This window comes from Oncorhynchus nerka, linkage group LG22 (genome assembly GCF_034236695.1).
Source record: "Oncorhynchus nerka isolate Pitt River linkage group LG22, Oner_Uvic_2.0, whole genome shotgun sequence".
Lineage (NCBI taxonomy): Eukaryota > Metazoa > Chordata > Actinopteri > Salmoniformes > Salmonidae > Oncorhynchus > Oncorhynchus nerka.
In genome coordinates, this window is record NC_088417.1 from 64,426,119 (window position 1) to 64,440,219 (window position 14,101).

Here is a 14,101-nt window from a genome sequence, read left to right on the forward strand (position 1 = left end):
AAGTACAGAGATTCTTGATGAAAATCTGTCCCAGAACGCTCAGGACCTCAGACTGGGGTGAAGGTTTTATCTTCCAACCGGACAAAGACCGTAAGCACACAGCGAAGACAACGCAGGAGTGGGTTCGGGACAAGTCTCTGAATGTCCTGGAGTGGCCCAGCCAGAGCCCTGACCGGAACGCGATCGAACATCTCTGGAGAGACCTGAAAATAGCTGTGCAGACACTCCCCATTCAACCTGACAGAGCTTGAGAGGATCTGCAGAGAATTGGAGAAACTCAAATATAGGTGTGCCAAGCTTGTATTGTCATACCCAAGAAGACTCGAGGCTATAATCACTGCCCAAGGTGCGTCAACAAAGTACTGAGTAAAGGGTCTGAATACTTACATAAATGTGCAAAAAAAAACATTTTTTAAAGTTTTTGCTTCGTCATTATGGGGTATTGTGTGTAGACTGAAAAACAATTTAAATCACATTTTAGAACAAGGCTGTAACGAAACCAAATGTGGAAAAAGTCACGGGGCCTGAATACTTTCCGAATGCACTGCATAAAGAGGTGTAGAAATCCCCCTATTTTCAATTGCAGACAACTCCTTTAGAAGTTATCGGGTGGAATCTGTAACAAAAAACTGAAGTAATCAATACCTTCTTTTACAGTCTTCAGACAGAAAACGGTTTGTGAGAGAGAAGTCACAAGCAACACTAGCCGAGTCTGCACTCTGAGCCAAAATGGAGGTGAACCAAACAACCCAAAAATATCTTCACCAGGAGTGCAGAGAAGGAAGAGACACTAAGCACTTTGAGAGGGTGGCCAAAACTCCCCTTCTCAGAGTGATCTCTCAGAGAGATGAAACACTAGAGTGAGTTAGCAACCCTGAGCCCCCTCTGAACAGCTCAGTAATTAAGGTAGCTTTCCAGCTCCAAGCGACAGAGGGATGAAATTTCCACCCCTGTGCCGGAACCCCTTGATGTTTTGTACCTTGGGTTCTGGGCCCATTTTGGCAACCAGATCGGTTGGTTTTTTTCTTTTTTTTTTCTCTCTTACAGAGTTCACAGAATCCCAGAGAACACAGCCTCCCAGCCAAAACCCCAGCACGATTAATTTAGTAACGGGTTATTAAGCTCAAACATAAATTGTAGCCCTGGACAGTTTAAATGGAAAAGAAGCCTGATTTATTAGAGCCGGAGACAAAACAGGTTTTTATTGTCCATTTATTCATCAACACTCATTGGGAGTGGTAACTCTGGAGGAATTTTCGGACAAAAAAAAAAGGAGGGGGAGTGGGGGCAATGGCTGCCGTAATCAAAGACAGAGCTTGCCGGGGAGAGGAGCACAATGCCCTTGACATTCTTATCCCAGCTCTTCCCTGGACAAGACTATATTTGTTTGGTAGAGCACTGCATCAGCTGAACAAATATATCAATAGTGTTTGCTGTCGCACTGTATCCTTGCATCTGTTCTTGACTTCATTTCAGGAGATTATTCATCAAGGCTGGCTAACGGCCTCCTCTGAGCAGTCAGAATAACTACGGGTTCATCTGAAGTACGCAAATAAAATACTCAAGCCATATCGGCGGGAGGATAGACTAACAGAACTGACACAGTGTCACTCGTAACGAAAGAGACGTTCTGTACATCATGTCGCCGGTCATTTCTACTCACATCAGTGTCATCTCCTATTCAAGGCCCAATTCTACAAAGTGATCCATCATTCCTTTGAGGTTCAATGGACATTTTCAACATAATTTATTACGAACTCAAACCAAGGAGTTACATAGACTAAGCAGTTTATGACTTTGGGGGCGTACTCCTCTGACTAAGAAAGGGGCCAATGGGGCAGTGAGCCAATGATTGTACCAAACACTGACAGTGTACCCTCAATCTGTCTGCTGCAGACGGACTGCCTCTAGTCACCAGAGAAACCACCTGCCAATGGGACGTCATACATACAAACAGACTTATACAAAATCAAAACACACAACTTATCCAATAGGTTATTGTAAAACGATTCTGCCATTTACCATTCCTTTCAACTGGTACGTTTATTCCGAATATTCTCCAACAACAACCTGGGGGCGTAGTGCTGAGGTACTGAATGAACATCTCAGAATGGCGTGATGAATTTCTGCATGAGCCAAATTGAAGCTGGTTCTCAATCCACCCCCCTCTCCTATATCCTCTCCTCTCCCTCTGTCCTGTGGAGGTGTTGTCCTCAAGCTTTCAAAGTCACACCATTCCTGACCTCTGTGTCTGTCTGCTGTGCAGTAGGTCTGCCTCTGTGTGCCAGAGCACCATGGGTCATCAGGGCACAGAATGAGGCATGGCACGGCTGTCGCTGACACAGCACATAGGATTGGTGCGCTGCTCTGTGCGTGTGTGTCTTTGTGTGCGTCTGTACATGTGTTTTTTGCCCTTGTGCGCACGCATGCGCTTGTGTGTGTGTTTAGGACGGACCAGACAGGGAAGGGTGGCAGTGCACTGAGAAAGGGGATGCCTAGTCAGTTGTACAACAATTCATTCAACCAAAATGTGTCTTCCACATTTAACCCAACCCCTCTGAATCAGAGGCGCGGGGGGGCTGCCTTAATCAATGTCCACATCATCGGCGCCCGCGAAGCAGTTGTTGTTGGGGGGTTAACTGCCTTTCTCAAGGGCAGAACGGAACCAATGAAATGACAATGACAGTAACCTGGCCGGCAGAGAGGCCTACTGTAACGCCACCAAACAGATGAATGGATCCTGAGGACAAGCCGTTGTGAAACACCAAGCCGTAGTCAGACTGCACGCGGGTCAAATAGTACATTCAGTAGATCTGATGAGGATTTTTTGTTATCCATTTTAAATTCAATATTGTTTGAATGGATACACTTCTGTATCAACTACAGTAGTAAATGAAGCTGAAGTGCCTGGTAATATCCACTCGTCGGTCCTCCCGCCTGCAGTCTGTTTGTTCTTCTTCTATTTTGCATGCTCTATCCTGTGCTCTCCTCTTTCCCGCTGTCAACTCACTCCTCTCTTCTCCCCCTCCTCTCTGCATTCTGTGCTCTCTTCTCCCTCTCTTGCTCCCTCTCAGCTTTGTTTGAGTAGAGCGCCATGGTGACGGAGGAGCCACACAAAAGGGTCACATGATGTCGAGGCGAGTCTAGGCGGGCGGGTGGACACAATGACCGCACCACTCCGCACAGCTGGAGTGTCACGCATTCCTGGTGTTTACAAGATTTCGGGGGAAAACTAATCCACCCCCCTGAGGAACTCTGCGGCGCAAAATTGGCCCATTTTCTGTCTGAATAGAGGGCTTATGTCATCGCTATGATGCATTTTAGGAGCATAAGAAAATGGCAACCTGCAAAAACGATGGCAGTGGTGGTAGGAGGGTTGAATCACAGACGAGGCAGATGAGAATAGGCTAAATAGTGGCCAAGGGCTTTTGTGTGGTGTGTGTGCGTCATATTTCTTTGGTTAAAATAATATTTAAAAAAATATCAAACATCTGTTCTATAATCTACAACTGTGGGCCTTCAATTCAGTTGCCATTTTTAGCATCACAGCGTCGTCATCAAAGACCGGGTTTCAAAAGCGCCACTGTTGTGGCGAAATATGTTGACATATCGTTAATTGAAGCCTCTATTGGACGTTGTGCCATCGTTGCCGAGGCCTTGCCAGCATACCTAGACCCTGGCAGCTTAATCAGATCCACAACAGAGTTTCCTATAAATAAAGAACCGCTCACTCCTTAAAACACCTCATACGCATGGCTAGTTTTTACCAATTCAGGACATGACTTCACAGAAAAGCAGTGGGGCCGGTCAAACTGGCCAGAACAGCCTTGACCAACCATGCGACAAGCATATTCCCTAAAAGGTGGTCGTAGTGGAGTAATCGAGTTCAGTTTGAGGGGGTGGATGGGGACTACTGACTACTACGGTCATCTTTTGATGGGATGCCCAGAGAGTTTCAGATTGTACTGACAAACCTGAATAGAGTAAAAGTTTATAAGAGGGGACACAGAGTAACCTAAGTAATGCCATGTAATGAATGGTGCTTTAATAAACTATGCTAACATGGACTAATGTAAGGATGGGCTAACTGGACCGCATGGGAAGTGGAATCCAATGAGGAACAAATGAGGAGCTCAGCCAATCAAAAGGACACTGTGTCCAAAAGGTAAATAAACACAGCCCACGATGACACAAAATGCCAGTGGAACCAGCTGAAAGAATAGCCGGGGGGAGGGCCTGTGAACAATGAGAGGACATTGTCTCCTCCGCTTGAATGGGCATCATTTCCCCGACTAACCCCACCCCCAACCCCCCCTGGTGCGGCCCATCGGATGACAATAGAGGCATTGATGACTGGGTATACACGCACATACGTCTGTCCAGCTATGACGCTGCACGTCCGTTACACCAACACAGACGTGTCCTCTCTGTCGTGCCTCTACTGCTGTGTGTGTGTGTGTGTGTGTGTGTGAGAAGACAAGCAGGCAGAAGCAGAGCAGATACTCACCTCTGGTGTGTTTTTCTTGAACTCACGGCTTTGGTCGATGAGCTTTTTCCTCGACTGCTCACTCTCATCCTGTCTGTTGGCCAGAGCTGTGGCGGTGGCATCCAGTTCTCTCTGTGGGACCAAGAGGGGGGAGGAGAAAGGACAGAATGATTACACAGGGCTCTGTGGGGGATGACCGCCATTTACATTTAACTCTTTCTTTTCCTCTTTGACCCCCTGCAGTCTGGCAACACTAGTGCCAAACTGGGAGCATGAGAGAGAAGAGAAAGACTGGTCTTAGTCAACGTCAAAAGAGGATTAATCTCCAGAGACAGAGACAGACAGACAGACAGACAGACAGACAGACAGACAGACAGACAGACAGAGACAGACAGAGACAGACAGAGACAGACAGACAGACAGACAGACAGACAGACAGAGACAGACAGACAGAGACAGACAGACAGAGACAGACAGACAGAGACAGACAGACCATGACTACTCAATGGCTGGCATCACACACACCCCTATGGGGAAAAAGACAGACAGACAGACAGACAGACGCACCATGACTACTCAATGGCTGGCATCACACACACCCCTATGGGGAAAAAGACAGACAGACAGACGCACCATGACTACTCAATGGCTGGCATCACACACACCCCTATGGGGAAAAAAAACACACCCACAGAGTTGGACACACATACTGTACAGTGTACGCACACATAAAATGTACACACACATACACCCTTTCAGCACATCTTCTGCAGACAGCAGTGTGATAAAAGCAATAGAACCACTTCTAGATCCCAGCAGCATTTATGCAGCTTATAAAAATCTCTATTGGAGAGAGAAAGAAAAAAACGTATGGGACGAAAGAGCTTTTCTCACAGGCTCCAGCCTTTATGGTCGCTAGGCATGTAAATTTCATAGGGCAGATCCCAGATTATCAATATTGGGACAGAGGTGCCAGAAGAAGATAAACACAGACTCTAGATCAGCATGGACAAGCCAGGCTACTACAATATCCACACTGATACAGCTGAACCTATATAGGCCTATACTCTCAGAATGTAAGCCACGAAAATCTATAGTTAGTATCAGACGAAGACATATTTTCCCATTGGATTTGGATATGTGAAGTGACTGACAAGCAGTCTCAGGTGGGCCTTTGATGAGGCTTTGTGTGTGTGTGTGTGTGTGTGTGTGTGTGTGTGTGTGTGTGTGTTGTCTCTGAGAGAAAGAGGCAGAGAGCGAGAGGCAGAAAGCGGGAGGCAGAGTGTGAGAGCGAGAAAAAGAGAGAGACAGTCGAGGCTGACATCTGGAAGCCAGATGCAGGGAACAAATCAAGTTAATTAGGCTGGAACTGAGCGAGCCAGACTGCTGCCCCCACTTTACTCCACACAGCCACCACCACCACGTCTGGGGGGGTAACTAGAGCATACAGTACACACAGCAGACTGGCTAGAGCACAGCTCACTTCCACCTCTCGCCCCCATTTTATCTGCACTCAGATCCTCCTCTAGTCTAGTAGGGAAGAATTGTCGAATAGAAGGGCCGCAGCAAGAACTATAAGAGCTGTTTCACTTAATACTTGGGCTTCAAGCCTAAAATTATTTGGTGTCTTAAAAAAGGGCTTTTGTGTGGTGTGTGTGCGTCATATTTCAAGAAAGTCAATTAAAGCAGTGACATCAATAGATGCGTCGCCTGCTCACCAGTCATAGGGGTGTTGCTGCATAGCAACGGGGCATGCTAATTCCAGCTTTGTGGGGTGGGTGTTGGGGGAACTGTTCCCAGGTCAGGGTAAAAGGTTTGGTGGGCAACACTGACCCAGGTTCAGGAAGAGGCCCGCTGCAAGTTACCTCCACTCCGCTGCAGGGGACCCATATGACAGAAAGGCTGCAGCAACCAAGGTTCGCCACAGGGGCACTGAGCAGAGGTGAGCAGAAGAGAAGTTTAAAGAAAATATATTGAGTTAGCTAGCCCTAGGAGTTGGGGAGTAACAGATGACATGTAATCAGTTACATGTAAGGGAAAAAATCCGTTACCAGCAAAAATATTGTAATCGGGTTACAGATACTTTCGAAAAACTAGATGATTACTTCAAGGATTACTTTTCAATTCAGAAAGGATGTTTGCGGAAAAAGCTTCGGTTTTCTCAATGACATTCAAATCAACATTGAAAAAAGCCGCAAGTTTTAAGTTTGTTCCACGTGAACGAGTCTGACCACAAGTCAGAGACCACTATGATGACACAGCAAATGTTTTTGATCGATCGCGGGAAGAGAGCAGGAATAGGCTTTTGTAGGCTACAGTCCAAGCTATGTCTTCCAAAGGTGCGACTGCTGTCGGCATCCAAAGATTATCCAACTTGAATAAACGCTTGGAGGTAAGGATGACAGCAGTGGTTGTAGTCCACGGTGATACGGACATCACTTATTATTGATATCTACATAGCGCATTGATGTGAATCACACTGCTGCTCTCTCATTAAGCTATTTGCGCCTTAGAGATTGTAGTTGTTGTGGATGGATGTTCACAAATCTAAATGTGTATTTGAACCCAATAATGGTTGAATTCAAGAAGTTTAACCTGCCTATCAATCATTGTTTTTAAAACCAGTAGACAGCCAGTGAGAAAATTGCTCTTGCGACAGCCGCGTAGTGCGGATCCCAGCCTATGGAATAAAAGTGGGGCTTTTATTGCTCAATCTAATTCATGCTGATGATTAAAAAAACAAACCCTAATGGACACATACTGAAACACTTTTGATTGCCCCCTTTAAGTCTATGTAGTTACTGAATAAGTCAAAAAAAGGACAAAGCAACAGATTACATTTAGGAAGTAACCTACCCAACCCTGCTAATGCATTGGCTAGTTGTACTGTAGCTCTCAGCAACTGTATTCCCTCTTTTCCTCTCCAGCTGTATCTAGACTAGCGAGGAATGAAGACACGAGGGGCGGAAGGAGGAGGGTGGTTCGGAGAAGTGGAAAGGAGGAACGCCCCGTTCCCCAAAAAGCTTCTGTCAAGTTAAGGGTCTTGAGACTGATTAGCAGATGCTGCCGTTAAGCACATTATGCAAACGATTTGGCTAATCACTTCAAATTGATTAGAGCCAGGCTTCCCAACCAGTTTTAATGCACCACCGCGTCTCTGGGACCCTCTGAGCCAGTCCAGGGGAACAGGGGAATGGGGTGGGGTGAGTAATTAGGTTCTTATCAACAGGAATTCATAGTCAGACCAACCCCAGCCTGCACACACCCACAGATATAGGGAGGCAAATCCTTAAACACACAGGGTAGCTAAATCTATCAAAAGTAGCAAAGTGAATGTGTACAGGCTATATGATATTAGCAGGCCTTGGTGTACAGACACAGGCAGTTTTTATTCAGGCTATAAGCTCTTTTTATAATGTAAAGAACTGTATGAAAATTGCCTAGCCTATATTCTGTCCAACGTCTCTACTGTATGTCATTGTAGGAGCTATGGGCACAGGCTAATGAGAAGAATAGCGCAGCCGGCCACGACCGGGAGACCCATGGGGTGGCACACAATTGGCCCAGCGTCGTCTGGGTTAGGGGAGGGTTTGGTCGGCAGGGATAACCTTGTTCCATCGCGCACTAGCGACTCCTGTGGGGGGCTGGGCGCAGTGCACGTTGACACGGTCGCCAGGTGCACGATGTTTCCTCCGACACATTGATGGGGCTGGCTTCCGGGTTAAGTGGGCATTGTGACTTGGTTGGGTTGTTTCGGAGGACGCACGGCTCTCGACCTTCGCCTCACCCAAGTCTGTACGGAAGTTGCAGCGAAGAGATAAGACTAACTACCAATTGGATACTACGAAATTGGGGAGAAAAAGGGGTAAAAGTAAGAAGAAAAAAATAATATAAAAAAAGAAGGCTAGCGCATTAACACACACGTTCAAGACCACTGCTTAAACTACGTAAAGAGATAATCCACCCCAAACCACTAATTCCTGTTATTAACATTGTTAAATAACACTAATATCCAACAATATTTTTCGTGAACAAATGCTTCATTTTGTCGTAAGAGCAAGATTGGTAGAATCATGTGAAAACTGTTTTGGGAAATCTGTTGCAGCTCAAGTCTACTACAAAACCCACAATGCAATGCTCCCTCTCTCCCTGGTATGGTTGGCTGGCTAGGTAACTAGCTAGAAAACATTGCTACACAATAATACCAAAGTCAATATGAAGTATTGTGAAGTAGCTAGCTAGCTGTAATATCTCCTATACAAACTGCACTATCAACTTAGGAGTCTCTCACAAGTTCAACTTAAAGTTAGTCTCTGCCACTGAGCTATAAACGGCATCTCTGCCTAGAGCGAGAGCAGCATTACGTTGCTTTCCTGTAGAGGTAATAAGAATCGCATTGGATGACGATTAGCTTAGCAAACACATGACAACGTGAATGCGATTGGTCGACAGTCAGTTGGGTGGGATGTTTCTCTCCCCCAGTGATGAGAATTATATAGCTATGAAGTGCGTTCCTACACAATTTCCTGATTTTCACAGGCGGATCACTTTGAAGTAAAATCAAGAGGTCCACCAATAGAACATAGGCTTTCACCAAATTCATAGGAGTTTCGTGATTTTTATTTCTGGCAGTGGATTATCCCTTTAATTCACCGTCACAAATGCTGACTATTCCATCAATGGGGGGGGGCGTGACCAACCTCACCAACACCCCCAGGCTCCATAGCGTCGGTCCTCTCAGACATTTTGCTGTCTGCCTGAATCTGGCCCTGCCGCCTTTCTCATCCAGCAGCAGCGCTTGAATAAAGGACCAAATTGTACTCCATAATGGCTTCATAATTTTGCTAATGAAAGAATTTTGCTGGCTCAGGCAGCGGTGCTTGTCTTAGTTAATTTGTTCAGTAGTAAACGCTGATGGAACACATTACTGTGCTCCCTCGAGAGCTCGCCTGTGCCAGATGCTATCAGCTGTATGCTCGGAGGGAAATATTAGAGGGGCCGTCTCTCCTCTTCTTTTATCTCTCTCCTTTTTTCTCCTCTCTCTGGTCGAATGACTAGAAAGGATCCTGACAGTGTTTACTAAAAGACAGACAATCCTTCACACTCCCCGCCTACTCCAACCAAGCTACTCTCAAAACATACCGGATCACACTTTCTTTTCCTATTAAGAAAAATTAATAATTAGGGGGAGATCAGCTTCAATATTGCAGACAGATTGTGGCTTCCATCAATGTATTTGTCTGCATCATTTCCAATCCTCTATAAAACAAAATGTAAATATACAGTACCAGTCAAAAGTACCAGTCAAAAGGGTGGCTACTTTGAAGAATCAAAAATATATTTTCATTTGTTTAACACTTCTTTGGTTTTACATGATGTCTTCACTATTATTATACAATGTAGAAAATAGAAAAATAAAGAAAAACCCTTGAATGAGTAGGTGTGTCCAAACTTTTGACTGGTACTGTATATATAAAAACACTACCATTCAAAAGTTGAGTCACTTAGACATTTCATTGTTTTTGAAAGAAAATATTATTTTTGTCCATTAAAATAACATTAAATTGATCCGAAATACAGTGTAGACATTGTTAATGTTGTAAATGACTATTCTAGCTGGAAATGGCTGATTTTTAGTGGAATATCTACCTACATAGGCGTACAGAGGCCCATTATCAGCAACCATCACTCTGCCTCCTAGGCAGAGTTGCAAAGAAAAGGCTATATTCCAGACTGGCCAATAAAAAGAAAAGATTAAGATGGGCAAAAGAACACTGGACAGTGGAACTCAGTCTAGAAGAACAGCATCCCGGAGTCGCCTCTTCACTGTTGACGTTGAGACGGGTGTTTTGTGGATACTATTTAATGAAGCTGCCAGTTGAGGACTTGTGAGGCAGGTTTCTCAAACTAGACACAAATGTACTTGTCCTCTTGCTCAGGTGTGCACCGGGGCCTCCCACTCCTCTTTCTATTCCGGTTAGAGCCAGTTTGCGCTGTTATGTGAAAATAATTAGCTAACACAGAGTGATGGTTACTGATAATGGTCCTCTGTACGCCTATGTAGATAATCCATAAACTAATCAGCAGTTTCCAGCTACAATAGTCATTTACAACATTAACAATGTCTGCACTGTATTTCTGATCAACTTGATGTTATTTTAACATGCACAAAAAAAAGTGCTTTTCTTTCAAATAAAGATATTTCTAAGTGACCCCAAACTTTTGAACAGTAGTGTATATTTTTTAAATATATTTTCCTTTATTATTATTTTCCACTAACCCTACCGTCCCTCCCCTAACTGGAGTCAAGTAATGGACAACACTTATAGGCTTCTACTTCCAGCTTATACATACATTCTACAGACACAGTATATTTTACAATAGTTATCCTTTGTTGGTGTTCATTCCCATCCTTCAGCTCCACTCAACTTCTCCCATCTATCTCTGAACACCAAGCTTTGATTTCTTTTTGATTTTCAGATCACACATTTTATTTCAAGATCATTAAGGGTAGTTTCGGGACGTGGGTTCAGGCCAATAGAAACATTTACTGTGATTGAAACCAATAAAGACAGAGGGCATTTTATAAAGCTGGTATTGTTGTGGAGAACCACTGACCAACTTCAGATTCATGCAAAAAGCTTTTCAAGATGCAGCTTTGAATCTTTCCAAATAGATTATGGTGATAGGCAGACAGTCTAAATAAAAGTTGATTGGGTAACAGCAGACAAAACAAAGTTGCCCTGCGCATCAGCTGACCCCATTTCTTGAGTGTAAGGCAGGTGCAGATTTTCAAAAAGCTCACTTCATCACCTGCTGGCGATGTGCTTAAAAATGGGTGCCAATTTATCCTCTGTTAAATTGCCTTAATGCAGCAAAGACACAAAGGTATGTGTAGCGTTCCGGTATGTGTGTAACACTTAAATGGGAGCAGGTATTGCCTCTACACTGTTGGAGCTGATTTCTTCCCATTAGGGATGAAACGATTCACCGACACGCATCGGTCCCGATTAAAATGTTTAAGTCAAATGTTTAAAATACAAGTGCGTCCGCGGACCCCAAACCGATCCAAATGTAGCATGCATTGGTTAGAAAACTGTTGAATCAGTTCACTTTTCCCCCCCTCAAATTACATTCTTTCTTCATTCTGAAAATACCTCTCATCTTTTGTGAATAGGGCTGTTGCGGTGACTGTATTACTGCCGCGGTGACTGTATTACTGCCACGCCGGCAGTCATGAGTTACGACCACAGTAAAATTCTATGTGACAGTTGAGTAACAGTAATCTCTCATGCACTCTGGACATGCTTTGGTAGTACCCAACTTGCTAACTACAATCAGGTCCTAATGGCCTGGTACTCAGAGCTCTATTGTCCCTCTAACCACTCTGATATCAATGCAAATGCAATCATCAAAACAGTATCATGCTTTTAAAACTCACCTCACTGTGATGATCAATTTGAAGAAAGAAGTTCGACAGCAGGTTGAAACAGTGTAAAACAAAGGCTTAGAAACAAGGTCCGCAACGACCAACACAACGAAATGGACAGAGCTCTCTAAGGTGATGATTAATTCAAAACACCCATACGCATATTCGAGCTGATGCATACACATAGGCTTGTCAGCCCAAGCCTGAAAAAAACGTAATTAAAATTATGATTGTGCCGTTATACAATACATAGCCTACCGCTTATTACTCATGGCAGAAAAACATAAAACAAAACGGTCTTTGGTATAATTGTAATGGTAATTGGTCTAGCCGATACTCCAAAATTCAACACATCTGAGTAACCGCCTTTGAGTTTGGACTATAATCATATGCATACTAGATGGCCTGATTACCTTGCTACACTCCAAAAGGTACACCAAACAAAAATAAACGCAACAAGGATCATTCCTACTTAGATTTGTGTGTATTGGGTATATGTTGTGTAATTTGTTAGATATTACTTGTTAGATATTACTGCACTGTCGGAGCTAGAAGCACAAGCATTTTGCTACACCTGTAATAACATCTGCTAATCACGTCTACGTGACAAATAAAATCTGATTTAATTTTGTAAAGTGTTTCATGAGCTGAAATAAAAATGAAATGTTCCATATGCACAAAAAGCGTATTTCTCTCAGATTTTGGACACACATGTTTACATTCCAGTTAGTGAGCATTTCTCCTTTGCCAAGACAATCCATCCACCTGAAAGGTGTGGCATATCAAGAAGCTGATTAAACCGCATGATCATTACACAGGTGGACCTTGTGCTGGGGGACAATAAAAGCCCACTTTAAAATGTGCAGTTTTGTCACACAACACAATGCCACAGATGTCTCAAGTCGAGGGAGCCTGCAATTGGCATGCTGACGTCAGGATTGTCCACCAGAGGTGTTGTCAGAGAATTTAATGTTAATTTCTCTACCATAAGCCACCCTGGTCCCATGTCATAAAGATCTGTACACAAGGCAACTTCGCACACAGCCATTGAGTGGGAAAACATTCCACAATCAAATGTTATTTGTCACATGCGCCTAATACAACAGGTGTAGCCCTTACAGTGAAATGCAACCAACACAGTTATCAACTTTATGCGAAGGAGATGTGTCGCACTGCATGAGGCAAATAGTGGTCACACCAGATACAGACTGGTTTTCTGATCCACACCTCTACCTTCTTTTCAAGGTGTCTGTGACCAACAGATGCATAATTGTATTCTCAGTTGTGTGAAATCCATAGAATAGGGACTTACGAATTTATTTAAAATTACTGATTTCCTTATATAAACTAACTCAGTAAAATGTTTGAAATTGCTGCATGTTGCGTTTCTATTTTTGTTCAGTACATATCCACTAATCTGGGAGAGAACGTATAGCCCTAGGCGATGCTGTTGGTTCATTGATTATGCAGGGCGGCTTACAAGTAGCCTACAATTATAGTGAATTTGTATTTGAATAGCCTAGTAATAGTTTTTTGTTTTGTCAACAACCGGCTGACAAAATGGCATGATCGCCACAGCCCTAATTGTGACAACAGATGCTTCTTCTCTTTCGGCGTCAAACTGCATTAACAGTCATTGACCTACAAGTCATTTTGCATACGTGCCAAACAACCCCAGGTAATATCAGTAGGTTAGCCTACTAAAACAGCTGTGCTGTAGAAATAGTGGATTTTTACATAATAAATTCTATACATTAGTTTATACCGCATTAAACGTACATTTTCGTTAACTGTAATTTCGTTAGTTAGGTTCAAACATTCCTGCCATCTTGTGCCAATATCAGTTCTTTTTAAGTCTTGATTCCAATAGCTTATATTATTTTCTAAGAGGTAGTCAGGTGGATAGGCTCTAAGGTTTTATATAGAGCTGAAGTCAGAAGTTAACATACACCTTAGCCAAATACATTTAAACTCAGTTTTTCACCATTTCTGATATTTAATCCTCGTAAAAAATTCCCTGTCCTAGGTCAGTTAGGATCACCACTTTATTTTAAGAATGTGTAATGTCATCACATTCCCAGTGGGTCAGAAGTTTACATGCACTCAATTAGTATTTGGTAGCATTGCCTTTAAATTGTTTAACTTGGGTCAAATGTTTTGGGTAGCCTTCCACAAGTTTCCCACAA

The 14,101-nt window shown here is 43.6% G+C and overlaps 1 protein-coding gene across 3 annotated transcripts in view; it reads right to left on the reverse strand.

Moving 5' to 3' along the window:
- LOC115105488 (homeobox protein cut-like 1) overlaps positions 1-14,101 on the reverse strand; it is a 262,216-nt gene that overhangs the window by 178,183 nt on the left and 69,932 nt on the right. For all 3 annotated transcript variants that reach the window (XM_029627594.2, XM_029627595.2, XM_029627593.2), the window contains exon 2: positions 4,508-4,618. In XM_029627594.2, the coding sequence (XP_029483454.2) occupies positions 4,508-4,618 (111 nt within the window). The remainder of the gene's footprint in view (positions 1-4,507; positions 4,619-14,101) is intronic.